General features: G+C 47.6%; 1 protein-coding gene across 6 annotated transcripts in view; it reads right to left on the reverse strand.

Moving 5' to 3' along the window:
• Window positions 1–17,979, reverse strand: part of RIN2 (Ras and Rab interactor 2) — a 202,200-nt gene that overhangs the window by 98,046 nt on the left and 86,175 nt on the right. For 4 of the 6 annotated variants that reach the window (XM_040247964.1, XM_040247968.1, XM_040247963.1 and 1 more), the window contains one exon: window positions 1,962–2,055. In XM_040247964.1, the coding sequence (XP_040103898.1) occupies window positions 1,962–2,018 (57 nt within the window). In that variant the 5' untranslated portion in view covers window positions 2,019–2,055. Of the gene's footprint in view, window positions 1–1,961; window positions 3,700–4,463; window positions 6,683–17,979 lie in introns of those variants that run through there. The other 2 variants (XM_040247965.1, XM_040247967.1) reach the window with 2 other exon arrangements.

Below are 17,979 nucleotides of genomic sequence, written 5' to 3' on the forward strand. Positions count from 1 at the left end.
GGATTCTTTCATAGGACATAGCAAGTTAACTACTTTACCTGTTATTCAACTGAAAACACGTTAAAACAAAAAAAGATTTTCCCCAGGACTGCAGGAAAAACCGGTTATGTTGAACGTAACAGTAGGTAGTACTGGGTCCAATAAATTCCTCAGGGATTTTCAAAGGCAATTTGGACTCCGTTTTCTCCTTTTACCTGGCCTTTAACTACTACATGAGATTCAGCCACCCTCTGCTTCCTTAGGCTAGGGTGGTGATTACAGACAAGCCAACACTGAGGCGGATGTAGGCAGTGTCGCAGGGGACGGGGGCTTGGGTTCCCCTCTTCCAGCAAGATGAAATGAATATCTCAGCTTAAGACAGAATCCAAGAACTGGAAATGAGTCAGGAGCCTGGTGGGTGAGCACCTGGTCCACAGGAGACTTGGGGGGCCCCTCTTGTGCCTCTGCTGGTGGATTTTACACAGGTTTGATTCAAATCGACTAAATGGTTTGTGAACTAAGACAGCTATGTCGACAAAGCTCAACTCTCAGGACTGAGAATCGAGACCATCTGTGTCAACATGACTTGACTAGTTCTTCCAGGAAGTTATTGTAAACCAATAAATAAATCTGCTGTTCACGGCAGGAAATTCCTACAAAACAATCTGTCCTGGCACACTAGTTTGCTCACCTGGGAAAACAGCTTTGCTGATCAATGGTTTACTCTCGAAGACTCCCTTTAAGACTCTTGACATGCTGCATCCAGCCACCCTGAACTGTATTATGTACCAAGTGACCACAACTTTGCTGAAACCCAGTCAATTCTCTGTCTGAAAAAGCACAGCTTAAAGAGCCTGGGCATGGACATCTAAACCCTGTAAAGACACCTCCTAACCCTCTTTGCCTAGACATTGACAGGCCCACGACCTGGCCATGTCTTCTTCTGACAGTCACTTGAATGAACTTGGCTTTGCTTTCTCAACAGGCTTTTCTGATGAAAACTTTGGAGCTCAGAACTGACACAGGAAATCAGGTTTGGTTCTCTTGGAAAAAGGAAGCATCTAAATGTGAGTTACTCTATATTGACAACCCACCAGGGTGGGGTAATCAGTAAATGTAGTCAGTTTTCCTCCAAAATAAGAAGGCCTCTATTTCGTTCCCTCTTTGAGGAAAAGACCTGGTATTTGAACACCTGCTTGTGACACATTGCAAATGCACGATTTACCTCCATGTCCCTCTGATTTTACATTTTCTGCATTTTCCAAATTTTCTACAATGAGTTTGCATTATTTGGAGGGTGAGTGAGAGGAAGCAAAGCAAACACCATAAAAACAAAATTAATTCCCTCACGTACATTAGAAACAATTGTCAGGTCTTAATTTAAAACACACACTCAAGAGTATATAAAATACCCACTGAGAAGCTCATCTCATTAACCTAGCAAGATCCCCCACTGACATCAACAGGCATATAGAAACGTGGTCCAGCTTTCATCATGCTGCCTGGGTTCTCTCTTAAGAGGCCTCTGGGGGTGTTTGATAAAATACACCAGCAAAAGCATTCAGTCGGTCTAGGGCAAGGCCCAGGGATCTGTGTGTCCTTCTCTTCTTTTAATCAGCACTTAAATGATTCGCAGAATCAAGCCAAGGGTAAAGCACACTCAGATGCCGAGCTCAGCTTCCATCAAAAACCATCCAGATGAAAAAGGAGCAGGTGAGCAGTTGACAAGGGAAGGTTGCCTCACCTGTCTCATACAGGTGGCATTGCCCCGTGCCTGGGTGCTGAGCCTCTCTGGAAGCATGGACTCACAAAAGCCCCCGTCTCCCACCAAAACCAGGAGGAGCTTGCAGCTGGGCTCAGGCGAGCTCCCCAGACAGAGCTGGCTCAGGGTGCAGGCTTCCCCCGCCCCTCTCCACAGTCCTGCAACTCCCTGTGCAGGAGCAAGACACCCGTCAGCAACCCCGATCGAGGCTCCCTTTTACCTTAAAGAAACTTCCTCGCTTGTCCAGGCTGCGGGTGCCCATGGTCTGAGTTGACATGGCCCCCCGAAGAGGCTCTCCTGCACGCCGGGGACTCCTGAAGGTAGAGACATGTGTGATGGTTAGTCCAGCCTGTAGGAAATTCCTTTCTAAGCCACAGAACACTCACAACAACCCTCCTGCCAAGATCTTTTTCCATCAACAACAAGAGTGCCGTTTTATTTCCCACCAAAGCCCTTCCATCTCCTTTCAGGCTGATTTCCTGCCGCCCATGGCTCAGACTCGGCCCCACCTTCGCCGCCCCCCTCTCGCTCCTCCAGCTGACGGCTGAGGCTCCCGGGGACTGCAGATAGCATAATGATTGCTCTGTGTGTTTGCTTGACCTCACGCTCAAGTCCTAGAGGGACAATGCTAGATGTCACTATAATCTGCTCCAAAGCTCACGGACTTAATGTGGCCGATCACAGAGGCCAGCGGAAGAGTGAGGCCCTGCGTGTCCCAGAAAATCCTGCAGGAATGAGATGAGGTCATTAACAGCTCTGCCAGCTCTCTTCCCCCAGGCAAGGTCAATACAAGGGCACCGGGAAAAAATCCCTCTCTTTTCTCCTAAGAAATCAAAGCTTCAGATGAAATCCTGTGTGCCTGCTGACAGAGATTAGTTTGTGTTAAGAAACAGCATGTAAACAGCTCCAGGATAACCCAAGAGGAGGCAGGGTGGACACTGGAATGCAGAGGGGAGTTTAAGGGCATGATCGGGTTCTGAATCATAACTGCAGCTATTTGAGCTTGGAATTGCCCTCACTGGAGCACCAAAACCCAATAATCTTATCTCCCGGCTGCAACACCTTCCACATCCACTTCTAAATAAAACACACATGCACACAGGCAGCTGGCCCCGCCCCAGCCAGCGCGCACTCAGGAAGTATCTCCGATTCAGCCTCCTGCACCAGGAACGATGATCAAACTGCCCTCTGGCTCTCAGAGGTAGCTGACCCTAACCTCGACAAGCCCAGTTGAAGGACCATAAAGGAAACATTAAATGAAAATGTGTCTGGGGGATCTTAGAGGGGTTCAGTGGCAGGGGTGGGGTGGGAAGGCCCCAAAGACACAGGAGCTGCTGCCAGTTTGCTGAGGCTCTTTCATCATGAACTTTGGGGGGACAGAGGCAGCAGCAGCCCACAAACATGTCAACAAACAGAAGAGTTGCAGAGAACTGCTCGCATTAGGAAGCGATGACCGCTGGAGACAGGCACATTTCTGCCCCAAGACCTGCCACTCCTTCACATCCGCAGAGGGCTGCGATGACCCGTGGTTTCCATCTCAGAAAATGAGAACACAGCATGGACCCGCCCCTTCTTCTGGAGCTGTCACCTATTCTAGTTATATCTCTGTGGCTCCGTCCCTTTAAAGGTTCAGAGCTGTTTTCCCTCTGATTCTTTCCACGCGGAATCCCTCTGGGATAAAGGTCAACCTTCCAAAAGCCTCCTGAGAAGACTGGTGATTTTTCCATGGCAATTCTGTTGACTCTGAGATTCACGTTCACGGGCTCAGCTGCTGCACGGAGCCTCAGTTCCAGGCCCTTTGAAGTTCATCACTTAATTACTAAAGTCCAGGGGCTGGAGTGCCCCCAAAAGGAAAACACAGTGCTGTCTTCAGAGCACGGAGCAGAGCCACAACCACAGTGGAACCTTGAGGGGCAAATGATTAACTGTTTCAGCCAAGAAGCACACAAATAAAAAAGTACACTTGAATCCAAGCCTAATGCCTATAATTCTTTTCCTTCCAGATGCCTTCTCGGCAAGAAATTTGACATTGCACAGCAGTGAAGGAATGGCACATTGAGAGCCAAGACTTCATTCCTCATCCAGACCTAAGTCCCTTTGTTCTGTTCAGAAGTTTTCCATATACAAACCCTTTCTGATGAGCCAGGACAGGCAGGGGATATTGCCTATAACCACTGAGCAGTCTGGATTCCTCAAGTTTACTAGCTTAATTAGCTTCCTGAAAACTGAACGTGAACACGTCCACCTCAAGTGGTTCACAAGGAAACGACCAGCCTGGATTCTGTGTGGAATTGGCAGATGCATCACATTTCTTCTGAAGGATGCAGGTTCCATCTCTGCTTCTTCAAAAGGCTATGAGGGCAGGTGACAAAGACAGGCTGCCAAGGGCCACAGCAGGTCCTTTGCAGAGAATGAAATCCACATTATTCGAATTCTTAAAGCTCTCGTGGGTCGGGAAGAAGTTTGGGTGTCAGGTCTTCCCTATTGGAGCAGCAGTTTCCTTCCCAAATCATAGCCTCTGACACCCCAACTCAACATGGACAGAAATCCAATACAACTGATGAGACTCTCTTTCCACTTGTGGTTCTCACCTGATCCCTCACCTAGCCTGGAGTTACACCAACAATCTCATCCTAAAACCACCCCAGTACACAAACAGACTGAACCAACAAACAGAAAAGGTACGGTAGGTAGAGAGGCTGTCAAATTCCTCCAGACTTACACGGTGGAAGCTTGCTCCTTTCCTGGTTTCCCTGAACAGTGGAGCAGAGTCTCCAGAAAGAAGCCCAGCGTGTCCAGTGGATCTTTCCAGATGCTAGCTGAACGCTAGCAAAAAGAGAGAGAGAAACCCGAACGGGACTGAAGGACACTGCGAACACTTTGGAAGGACACGGCCAAGCCCTTTCAATAACAGCACTGAAAGAATGTAAACAGAGCCGGCGCTGTGGTCCAACTACAGGACAAAGGCAGGAAGCGAGTATTCCCAACTCTTCCCCTATGTCAGGCTTGGCCACTTTGGAAGAAGCCTGGCAATGGCTTCCATGTGGCCCCAAGAGCAAGTGCTGAGGTGAAGTCTGTCCTGGGATTTCAGTGTCCAGGACTCACTGTGCCGTCCGATCGGGCTCCAGGTGGTGTGGACCGTGCTGACCAGGACTGCTCCTGGCCGGCTTTCCAGCCCCTTCCACTGGTAGCCGCTGAGGACGGTGCTGGGGTACCACTACCTGACCTTGGGCTGCAGGGCTGGCCGACAGGGCTGGAACACCTGGCACTCAGGCTCCAGTTCACCAAACCACGGAGCCAAGTCACTGGCAAGTTTCCAGCTGTTGCTTAAAACTCCAGCTTGCCAGATCTTGGCAAGAGAAGCTGCATCCGAGACAGACACCCCCTCTCCCGGATTTATTTAGCCAGCCTCTACCGTTCTATTCCGTTCGCCTCAGGTACAAGTTTGGACCCCCAAAGCGGCAGCAATAATACTGACTCTGGCAACCTCCACTCACAAGTCTGGTTTAAAAGACTCAGCTTCTTGGAGTCATGGGTTTCTCATCGCCTGCTGCTGTGCAAGTTGGCCCTGAAAGCTTTCTAATCACTCCCGTCTTCCTTCTTCCTTCTAGCAGCTGAATGAAGCAAGGCAAAGTGGACTTCGGCCCTTGGTAAACAAGCTTTCATTATTATAATCATTTTACAGCCAAACGAACTGAAGTAGAAGAAAGTGACTCACCCCGCCGGGGACCTGTCAGGTCGAGGCCGGTCCTGGGACAGGCATGTCACCTATCTGCCTGGTTCCTTGAGCGGCTCCGACGACGGCAGGTCCTCCCTCTTGTGAACATTTTTTGTCTTTACTAAGAGGTAAGAGCCAGTGGGGCGGGTCTGTGTCTGGGTCCTGGGAAGGTCTCTGAATATTTCCGTAATTATCTTTGTATGACCGAGGATTTTACAAGTTGGATAGAAAAATCTCTATTCCAGCCCCTGGCTGGATGACTCAAGTTATTTACATTTAAAATTTGTTCTTTGAGTATCTTGTCTCCCTGCCCAGCACTGATTTTTTTCTCTTAGTCGTCAAACTCTTTAAAGCATTTTGAAGATCATAAACATCTTTTGTTGAAAAGAGAAACTAATTTACGGGAAGTAAGAAACCAGAAGAGAAGAACTGTATTTCCAGGCTCTTAGTAACTGTTTTTAAAGAGAATTAGAAACAATGCTGTGTCTTGACTTTTACAAGAGTAACCGAGGAGAATAAAAATAATCTTTCTCCTTTTTTTAGGAAGGTGTTCACAGTGAGACTGTGCATTTCAGCCATTCACACGGTTGTCCTGTAACCAATTCCAGGGGAGGGCCTTCCCCTTGGAAAACAGGGGGTCTCACAGAGATGCTGCAGAAGCTTTGCTGATGCCTACAAAGCAGGTGTGGACGCCTCCACCAAGGGCAGTGAATGTGCCCTGGACACAGGATGGCAGCTTGGCTGTTACAAGCTCCTCCTCCTCCTCACCGATGGGACACTGCCCCTTCACCCCCTACCCGCTGCCCTCATCTGACCCCTCGGGCCATCCAAGAGTTACCGCCTGCCTCCTTCTCCCTGTCCCTTCTGAGTGACGCTCCTCGGGCCTCGGGGCTGCTGCCTGGAATAGGGCTAGGAAGGGAGAGGGGTAGCCCCCAAGGTCATTCTCAGAAGCATATGTCTTTTAAGCTCCTAATACTTGAAAAGCGCCACGTAGTCGGTGGTCATAGCCAGCACACATGTGCAATGACTCCACGTAAGTGAAGAAGCCCCATAAGCCACATCGGCCCTGAACCCAGAGGACACCATGGAGGGAAGTCACACCCTTCAGGCCTCCCTCGGGTTTGCTGTCTACATGTGAGCACCTGAGTTTAGAGCTCTCTTTCTCGAAGTGCTCTGGCCACAATGGTGTGTGTGTCTGTGTGTGTGTGTGTATGTGCACACGTGCCCAGTCGCGTCTGACTCTTTTGACCCCATGAACTGTGGCCCGCCAGGCTCCTCTGTCCGTGGGATTTCCCAGGTGAGAACACTGGAGTGGGTTGCCATTTCCTTCTCCAGGGGATCTTCCCGAGCCAGGGATGGAAACCATGTCTCTTGCACCATCTTCTGCACTAGCAGGTGGATTCTTTACCACTTTGCCACCTGGGAAGCCCCAGAAGTGTCTACACTGGTGGTTCATTTTAACTGAAGGTTTATAACCTGGCAGGACCTGGATGGAGTCCACACTGAAGATACAATAGATGAAGTAACACACTTTTTTTAAAAAAAATTGAGTAAACTGTCTCCAGACACCCTCAGTCAAGAATTCATGTCCAAGTGGTTTATTGGAGGTGGGTTCATGATGCACTGGTCAAGCAGAGGGTGTGACACAGGGGAGGAAGGGCAGCCAGTACAAAGTGCAGCTTCAAGCAAGCAGCCAGGGGCAAGTGGACTGCAGCCCTCCAGGGCTGGGAGCTCTGAAAGCCAGTGTAGACTGGCCTCGGGTCCCAACTGAGGGGCCAGGGAGCTGGAATATTCGTTCAACTCCCCCCAGGGAACGCTGGGAAGCTGCCCCTAAGGGGCCTTGGGTCACCAGCTGCTCCCACATACCCCTGGTGTGGGTAGATTGGACTCTCTGAGCCAAAGAGAGCCTTTGGGCAAAGCTGGCAGTTGGAAATCAGGCCAGTGTGCATGGAGACACTTCGTACCCAAAGGAGACAGGAAGGACTGAACAGTGTCCCCTACACCTGGTAACTCAAACCAGGACATTTTGCCTAAAGTGTGGGTGTCTTGCTTCTCTGTCACAGAGAGCTGTCATCCTCCTACACTGCTGGTGGGGATGTAAATTGGCGCAGCCACTGTGGACAACAGTGTGGAGGTTCCGTAAAAACTGAAAACCCAGTTACCACATGACCCAGTAATCCCACTCCTGGGCATGTATCTGGAAAAGACAAAAACTCTCTAGTTTTAAAAAATACATGCACCCCAATGTTCACTGCAGTACTATTTACAAAAGCCAAGACTTGGAAGAAACCTAAATGTTCATCAACAGAGGAATCAATAAGATAGGCTATAGATATTAATACAATGGAATACTACTCAGCCACAAAAAAGAATGAAATAATGCCACTTGAAGTAGCACGGATGTTGATCATCTTACATCATCAGATCATCACACTAAGTGAAGTAAGCCAGAGAAAGACAAATATCATATGATATCTTTTATACATGGAATCTAAAATATGATACAATGAACTTATTTACAAAACAAACAGACTCACAGACACAGAAAACAAACATGGTTATCAAAGAGGAAGCGGGGGAGGAATAAATTCACAAATTATCTGTGGATTGACAGTTATACCCTACTATATGTAAAACAGATAACCAATAATAACCAATAAGGAGGACCTACTGAGGGACTGATGCTGAGGCTGAAACTCCAGTACTTTGGCCACCTCATGCGAAGAGTTGACTCATTGGAAAAGACCCTAATGCTGGGAGGGATTGGGGGCAGGAGGAGAAGGGGACGACAGAGGATGAGATGGCTGGATGACATCACTGACTCGATGGACGTGGGTTTGGGTGAACTCCGGGAGTTGGTGATGGACAGGGAGGCCTGGCATGCTGCAATTCACGAGGTTGCAAAGAGTCGGACACGACTGAGCAACTGAACTGAACTGTATAGCACAGGGAACTAAATTCAGTATATTGTAATGACCTATAATGGAAAAGAATCTGAAGAAGAATATAGCTGAATCACTTTGCTGTACACCTGAAACTAACACAACATTGTAAATCAACTACACTTGAATTAAAAAAAAAAACAAAGATGTTGGAATAAAATACATACTGATAAAGAAAAAGCCCCATCAAGCCAGGACAGAACTTGTGGATGTCATCTCTGGTAGGGGTTTCCTAGATGAATACAAGGAACAGAGGCCTTTGGACCAACCAAAGGAAGATGTTTCAACTGAGGGGTGAGGAAGACAATCAAAAGGCACATTTCCACCTCTTCTATCCCCATTCCAAAGGTGCAAGTGTCTTTCCACACTTTCTACTTCATCATTAGAATATTTATCTTTCCCTTTAATCAGTGATATGCTGGAAAATATTCAACAACTGACTTTCTGGGGATTAAAGCCTCCAAGATTTAGCATTTGCCTACTTTGAAGGGGAAATACTCTGTCAGTTCAGTTCAGTCCGACTCTTTGCAACCCTGTGGAGCACAGCACGCCAGGCTTCCCTGTCCATCACCAACTCCTGGAGCTGGTTCAAACTCATGTCCATCGAGTCAGTGATGCCATCCAACCATCTCATCCTCTGTCATCCCCTTCTCCTCCCGCCTTCAATCTTTCCCAGCATCAGGGTCTTTTCCAATGAGTCAGTTTTTCCCATCAGGTGGCCAAAGTATTGGAGTTTCAGCTTCAGCATCAGTCCTTCGAATGAATATTCAGGACTGATTTCCTTTATGATGGACTGGTTGGATCTCCTTGCAGCCCAAGGGACTCTCAAGAGTCTTCTCCAACACCACAGTTCAAAAGCGTCAATTCTTCAGTGCTCAGTTCTCTTTAACGCCCAACTCTCACATCCATACATGACCACTGGAAAAACCATACATTTGACTGCACAGACTTTTGTCAGCAAAGTGATATCTTTGCTTTTTAATATGTTGTCTAGGTTGGTCATTACTTTGCTAGCATGTGAGATGAGTGCAACTGTGCGGTAGTTTGAACATTCTTTGGTATTGCCTTTCTTTGGGATTGGAATGAAAACTGACCTTTTCCAGTCCTGTGGCCACTGCTGAGTTTTCCAAATTTGCTGGCATTTTGACTGCAGCATTTTCACAGCATCATCTTTTAGGATTTGAAATGGCTCAGCTGTAATTCCATCACCTCCATTAGCTTTGTTTGTAGTGATGCTTCCTAAGGCCCACTTGACTTCACATTCTAGGATGTCTGGCTCTAGGTAAGTGATCACACCATCGTGATTATCTGGGTCGTGAAGATCTTTTTTGTGTAGTTCCTCTGTGTATTCTTGCCACCTCTTCTTAGTATCTTCTGCTTCTGTTAGGTCCATTCCATTTGTCCTTTATTGAGCCCATCTTTGCATGAAATGTTCCCTTGGTATCTCCAATTTTCTTGAAGAGATCTCTAGTCTTTCCCATTCTATTGTTTTCCTCTATTTCTTTGCATTGATCACTGAGGAAGGCTTTCTTATCTCTCCTTGCTATTCTTTGGAACTCTACATTCAATTGGGTATAACTTTCCTTTTCTCCTTTGCTTTTCACTTCTTTTCTTTTCACATCTATTTGTAAGTCCTTCTCAGACAACCATTTTGCCTTTTTGCATTTCTTTTTCTTGGGGGTGGTCTTGATCCCTGCCTTCTGTACAATGTCATGAACCTCCATCCATAGTTCTTCAGGTACTCTGTCTTATCAGATCTAATCCCTTAAATCTATTTCTCACTTCCACTGTATAATCGTAAGGAATTTGATTCTCCAAGCCAGGCTTCAACAGTACGGGAACCATGAAATTCCAGATGTTCAAGCTGGATTTAGAAAAGGCAGACGAACCAGAGATCAAATTGCCAACATCTGTTGGATATCGAAAAAGCAAGAGTTCCAGAAAAACATCTACTTCTGCTTTATTGACTATGCCAATGCCTTTGACTGTGTGGATCACAAAAAACTGTGGAAATTTCTGAGAGAGAATACCAGACCACCTGACCTGCCTCCTGAGAAATATATATGCAGGTCAGGAAGCAACAGTTAGAACTGGACATGGAATAACAGACTGATTCCAAATCAGGAAAGGAGTACATCAAGGCTGTATATTGTCACCCTGCTTATTTAACTTATATGCAGAGTACATCATGAGAAACGCTGGGCTGGAAGAAGCACAAGCTGGAATCAAGATTGCCAGGAGAAACATCAATAACCTCAGATATGCAGACGACATCATCCTTATGGCAGAATTCGAAGAAGAACTAAAGAGCCTCTTGATGAAAGTGAAAGAGGAGAGTGAAAAAGTTGGCTTAAAACTCAACATTCAGAAGACTAAGATCATGTCCCATCACTTCATGGCCAATAGATGGGGAAACAATGGAAACAGTGACATTTTTTTTTTTTTTTTTGGCTCCAAAATCACTGCAGATGGTGACTGCAGCCCTGAAATTAAGACACTTGCTCCTTGGAAAAAATGTTACGATCAACCTAGACAGCATATTAAAAGGCAGAGACATGACTTTGCCAACAAAGGTCCGTCGACTCAAAGCTATGGTTTTTCCAGTACTCATGTATGGACATGAGAGTTGGACTATAAAGAAAGCTAAGTCCCAAATAATTGATGATTTTGAACTGTGGTGTTGGAGAAGACTCTTGAGAGTCCCTTGGACTGCAAGGAGATCCAACCAGTCCATCCTAAAGAAAACCAGTCCTGAATTTTCATTGGAAGGACTGATGCTAAAGCTGAAACTCCAATTCTTTGGCCACTCACTGGAAAATACCCTGATGCTGGTAAAGATTGAAGGCAGTAGGAGAAGGGGATGAGATGGTTGGATGGCATCACCGACTCAATGGACATGAGTTTGAGTAACCTCTGGGAGTTGGCAATGGACAGGGAAGCCTGACATGCGGCAGTCCATGGGGTTACAAAGAATCGGTCGGACACGACTGAGTGACTGAACTGAACTGAACTGAGGTTGGTTAATGCTTTTCTTCCAAGGAGCAAGCATCTTTTAATTCCATGGCTGCAGTCACCATCTGCAGTGATTTTGGAGCCCAACAAAATAAAGCCTGTCACTGTTTCCACTGTTTCTCCATCTATTTGCCATGAAGTGATGGGACTGGATGCCATGATCTTAGTTTTCTGAATGTTGAGTTTTATGTCAACTTTCTCACTCCCCTCTTTCACTTATTGTGGCCAATTTCAAATTACCAACATGGTATCAGTGAGCTTGCAGAATTCATGAAAATTTAAGTCAACTCTACTGAGCAGAGCAAACTGACTCCAGCTCCCACTGCACCAGCTTCACCCATTCTCCACTACCCATTCCCCATCCGAAGAGGTTTCTTTCACTTGATTCTTCAGATGCGGAAGTCATACAGGACAGCAAAAGTAAGAAATAAGGTTCCCAGATGGAAACCAGTGCTTTATCCAAGAAACCACATTATTTGTTCCTACTAAGACATGAACTATTTCTGATTATTATCTTCACCAAGTTAAGCAGTAGCATCAAGAACACTGAAAGAAGCCATACACTCAGTCTGCTATTTTCAACTCAGAAGGTTCCACATCCTTAGAGGGTGGAGCGAAGAAGAAAAAGAGCTTCCTTTACCCAACTGGACGCTGGGGATCCACATGCCTTATTCACAGTGGTCTCTCCAGGACCTTTCATGGCGCCTGGCACTTAAGTGCTTGATAAATGCATGTGAGATTTTACAGAGACATCATGGAGTCTGGAAGGAAGGGTTTTTAGGGAATGGCTTCATCCAAGAATATGAATTCATGAAGAAAACAGCCTCAGGAACAACACAGAAAGTTCGGATGCCAGGAACATGCACGGTTGACCCGTGCATGCTGGACGAAATGCTCTTTACATGGCCCTGAAATACAAGGTGTTGGTTTATGGGGTCCATGTGTTCTCTGTGGCCGGATCTCTCTTTCAAAGTACATGATCTGAAAGCCTCTCCTTTCTCTATAATGTACAGACCTGTTGTCGTCTCCACATCCTCAGCCACTCATACTTCTCAGATCTTTCATTTCTGCACAAATCACAATCCTTGAGAGGCCTCCAGGTATGTGTTCAAGCCAGCACAGCTTCGCTGGAGACCACAAAGCAAAAGAAGTCCACAGAAAGCTGCCAAACACCCAATAAAAGAAAACTGAGCAAGTCGGCTTCTCTGTGTGTCTGTGCATGTACCCAGATCATGTGTTATGGGGATTAGACCCTTAAAATTCCCATCCTTGTTCTTAGGAAGTGGGCTGGAGAATAGCTAAGCCTTCTCTGGAAATATCCTCCTGATTTTGCACATTCCATGTGGGGTGCTGAGTGGAAGCACACCATCCAGTACCAAAGTAATGAAACACTTCTACACAGAGTAAGTGCCCTATGAACAATGTATTTAATTCTATCTCACAGTCAGAATCGGTGTTATCAAGGGAGACACATATACAAATAAACAGTTGCTCTCCAAAATAATTTAATATTTTATGTTGGCTACTGAAGAGTCATGGAAACCCACAGAGCTCAGTAAGGTTCTCAGGGATGTCTGCTGCCATCATCAAAAAGATGGTTTTTGTTTGAAATTGTGCCTCTGAAGTTCAGGCATGTTTAAAAGTCTCTCTCTCAGCTGGCCAGGCACTTCTGCAGTTTTGCTGGGAGAGATAAGCACATACAATTGGGGCATTTCACAAATCCAGCTTCATATTCAGTATGACTGGGTTTGGCACAGGCTACAACTACCACAGAGTTTCTGCAGGCTCTATTTGAAGTTTAGAGGTTTCCTCTCAAAGGTCTACCCCTTCCTTTCCTCTTGGGCAGTGTCTGACCGATGTGAGGGCAGGGAGGCCAGGCAGGCAGGCGCAGTGAGCATGGAGAGCAGGGGGATGGGGGAAAGGCATAGCTGGATCACCCTTTCTCATTCGGAGTGTTTGCGTGAGAGGACACATGTCAGAGGGAGAGAGCTTTGGGTCATAATCACAGCCTTGGGCTCAGACCTCTGGGAAAGGAAGAGCAGAGGCACTGAGGTCAATGGACCCATGAACGGAGCATCTGAGTGGACAGTGCAGACAGCGTGCCATTGCCCTTGTCTGGGCTCTCATTCCTCCAAGGGGGTGCTGGGTGGACACCAGTCATTTCAGAACCTGGGACGAGAGGACAAATGGAGACTCATACTTTGTGTCTGAATTTTTTTAAGGTAAACGTCAAAACGACAAGACGAATTGTAAAACATGTTCTATCCTCCTACCATGGCAGATGGACCGTGTAAGGACTCGGAAAGCCTGGCTACGATTTAAAATTTTTCAGACTCCTCAGGGTTCTGTGTTGACTGCGAGGACACGGGGCTATCCTGAACCTACCTCCCCGGCTTGTCACCCTACTTTGCCCTGGGACGGCTCAGTGGACACCCTAGTCTTCCTATCCAGTTCAGTTCAGTTCAGTTCAGTCGCTCAGTCGTGTCTGACTCTTTGCGACCCCATGAATCGCAGCACACCAGGCCTCCCTGTCCATCGCCAACTCCCGGAGTTCACTCAGACTCAGGTCCATCGAGTCAGTGATGCCATCCAGCCATCTCATCCTCTGTCGTCCCCTTCTCCTCCTGCCCCCAATCCCTCCCAGCATCAGAGTCTTTTCCAATGAGTCAACTCTTCGCATGAGGTGGCCAAAGTACTGGAGTTTCAGCTTTAGCATCATTCCTTCCAAAGAAATCCCAGGGCTGATCTCCTTCAGAATGGACTGGTTGGATCTCCTTGCAGTCCAAGGGACTCTCAAGAGTCTTCTCCAACACCACAGTTCAAAAGCATCAATTCTTCGGTGCTCAGCCTTCTTCACAGTCGAACTCTCGCATCCATACATGACCACTGGAAAAACCAAAGCCTTGACTAGATGGACCTTAGTCAGCAAAGTAATATCTCTGCTTTTGAATATACTATCTAGATTGGTCATAACTTTTCTTCCAAGAAATAAGCGTCTTTTAATTTCATGGCTGCAGTCACATTCTGCAGTGATTCTGGAGCCCCCAAAAATAAACTCTGACACTGTTTCCACTGTTTCCCCATCTATTTCCCATGAAGTGATGGGACTGGATGCCATGATCTTCGTTTTCTGAATGTTGAGCTTTAAGCCAACTTTTTCACTCTCCTCTTTCACTTTCATCAAGAGGCTTTTTAGTTCCTCTTCACTTTCTGCCATAAGGGTGGTGTCATCTGCATATCTGAAGTTATTGATATTTCTCCCAGCAATCTTGATTCCAGCTTGTGTTTCTTCCAGTCCAGTATTTCTCATCATGTACTCTGCATATAAGTTAAATAAGCAGGGTGACAATATACATCCTTGACGTACTCCTTCCTATCCAAGCCCTGTCCATCTCTCATTCCCTCCCCAACTCTGCAGCCTGTGGAGACGTACTATTGCAGTTGGTGCACCTAAAGTACTAACTATATATCCAGAAGCGGAGCCAGCCCTCGGGCAGAGGGACGTGGGGAGCCTGTGCACGAGGGTAGGGGGCGTGCGGACAGGGATTCCGAGGGCGGAGAATCTGGAGCCAGAGGTGGCTGGGGATGGGGTCTCTGGATAGGCATGGCCTTTGACCCTGTAGACTTCTCCTTCCACAGGAGGGATGAGGTTAGATGGGTACTAAGGTCACTACTGGAGGGCAGCTGGGTCATCCTAGGATCCCTGAAAAGATGGACATGGACACGGGTTCCACTGCTGCTCTGGGGTTCTCTCACCCTCACTCAACTTTTTTTTTTTTTTTGCAGGAGAGTAAGGCTCACCCCAAGTGACCGGGTTATAACCTTGTGGCATTGGAAAAATGGACAGGCTTGGAGTCAACAGTCCTGAGGCCTCCTAATCGCTCTTGAGCTTTTAGTTCCAGTGTATGAGGCCACGCTCTCTCCCTCACAGCAGCCCAGCCGCGGTGCTCCTGCTCTGCTTTCTCTCCTTCCCCCTCTATCCTGAAACTGCTGCCTCCTCACTACGGGTCCACCCTCCTGAACTCTGCCCCTGACCCCCTAGTCCCGCCTTCATCCTACACCAGCTGCCTCTGCCCGCCCAGCATCCTTCACATGGAGGTCCAGTCAGCACTGATAAACATTCAACCCTGGGTCTGAGATCAAGGTCCCACAGGCACTCTTGCTTTGGGGCCAGGGATATTTATGACCCTCAGCAATCAGCTTCTATTGACCTCAAGTTACTGCAGATAACAGAACACTGGAAAATATGCCTGAGAATCCACCCAAGCTGGTTATCTTGGTAAGACAAGCTCTCCGTCTCTTTGGATGGTTGTATCAGGTCCCCAACAAAAAGGAGGATTAGAGGTGAATTCTATTATCCCCCTGAGGACCTCACACTCTTGCTTTTGTCCAGAGGCTGAGAGTGTTTCCATTAAAGCCAGGGAGATAATTCATGTCTGCTTCAATACAGGGCCAAACCATCCTTCTCACAGTGCCCTTTGTTGCTGTGTGGTTGTTAAGTAGTGCTCAATTCTTTGCCACCCCACGGACTATAGCCCACCAGGCTCCTCTGTCCATGGGGTTTCCCAGGCAAGAATACTGGAGTGGGCTGTCATTTCCTTCTCCAGGGAATCTTCCCGACCCAAGGATCAAACCCATGTCTCCTGCATTGGCAGGCGGATTCTTTACCACTGAGCCACCAGGGAAGCCTTCATAGTCCCCTCTGGCCTAACCCAAATTGGGGCCGGGGGTCTGGCTACGACAAAGCTATCTCCCTGCTATGACCAGAACAGGGCCCTAATCTGTCTATGGCATTTTGGTTGACAAAGGATTTTACCCATATATCCTTATCTCACCTGCCTGCTAGGGCATCAAGGACTCCTCCATCTATACACACAAGGCTCCCCTGCAGCCCGAAGCTACTATTTTAACCAAGGCTTCATCACAGACTCTTCCCAGAGCGCGAGTGCTTCCTTTTCCTTCCTGTTACCTGTTTTTGATTATTTTCAATCCCTCTATGATTCCACTAAGGTACACAAAAGGAGTGGACAGAAGTCAAATCATTCAGCTGGCAGGCTCGTGTGTGATTTCTGGATCACGGCTCTTTGTTTTCTCTGCTTCCAATTTAGGGGGAACAAAAACAAAGCAAAATCAAACCACAAAGTGTTTGTAGGGTCCTCTTCACCTACCTCCCCACTCCCTTTGCTGAACTCAGAAAGATCTGTCTACAAAAAAGTATAGAAAGAAGCACTCCTTTTTGCTTTCTGTCTCTGAAATGCTGTCTTTCCACTCAACATTCCTTTCCCCTGAAGTCCAGGCTCCCCTCTCTTAATGACAGCACCAGGCTTGAATCCCCGCTTCATTCGGCCCATCAATCACTCCCAGTCCTGCAGGGTCTTTAGTCCAAACCTCTGTCATCTTCCCCCGGTCTTCCATGTACACTCAGACCTTGGACCACGGCACCCTTAATGGTTTCAGCATCTCGCTGCTGTCTGTGGTCCCCACTGTCTGTCTGCTCCCCTCCATTCCCAGAGGGATTGGTCCTTTCCAGCCTCCCGCTTCCTGTTGCTGAGCTGTACAGGGAGAACCCTGCTTTTAGGAATCTACTGTCCACAGTCCCTGGTTGAGTACTCAGGGCCTTTTTCACATCTGTTTTCAGTAGTGATGTGTGTGGAAACTGGCCCTGTCCCTTCCGGAATGGAGCTCCCACAATACTGGACACTGAGAACGTTCCTGATTGGCAGCCCCCTCCTCATGGTGTTTTCACACCTGACATTTGCATGCCATAACTTCTAGCCACACAGCAAACCTGGGCCAGCAAGTTGATGAATCCGAGGCTGGTAGCCGTGGGCAGGTGAAATGCTGAACGTATATGACTCCCGGCTCCCCGACCACCCAGGTGGGAAAGCTCTCAGGTGCTGTCCTGTGCTGTCTCCCAAGGTCCCTGTGAGATAAGGCTCCAATCGCCCCCAGGGAGCTGGCTTGATCACACAGCCTTTTCCCTTCCCCTCTTCATGACAGGCTCAGAGCTGGTGCAGAGATGTCGGCCGGGGTCTAGGTCGCTGCCTAAGCCTCAGCCCTCCCTCCTTGCTCGACCTCCTGGTGACAAGTGACCAAAGGTTCTCTTTGCTGTGAATTTCCACTGCAGCCATGGGAGATCTGAACTTCGGTTTCCTCTGACCAGTTGTAATAAGAATCAACCCAAACTCATGCCTGAGCCTCTCCGACTCTTTCTGGACCTTCCCTGCCCTCCTGCTAGGACGTTTGGCCACTGCCTGTTTCTGCTCTGTTCAGTGGCTCCTTATTTGTACTCTGTGACATGCTGCAATACGCTGCTTTTATGTACCAGAGAGGTCACTGCTGTAACTTCCAGAGTTTTCGATTCTTGCTCTGGTGGCATGGACAGAAGCGTCTGTGACACCCACAGTAATGCACTGGGATGTCTCTGAGATATTAAAGTTTGGTCCTTATAAAACCCTCCCTTGCAAACTATCTGCACTTGAATCCTTATCTTAGTGTCTGCTTTTGGGGGCAGCCAAATCAAGACAATCATAGTCACACAGTCACACAGTCACACACACACACAC

Source organism: Oryx dammah, unplaced genomic scaffold, assembly GCF_014754425.2.
Source record: "Oryx dammah isolate SB20612 unplaced genomic scaffold, SCBI_Odam_1.1 HiC_scaffold_10, whole genome shotgun sequence".
NCBI classification, from domain to species: domain Eukaryota; kingdom Metazoa; phylum Chordata; class Mammalia; order Artiodactyla; family Bovidae; genus Oryx; species Oryx dammah.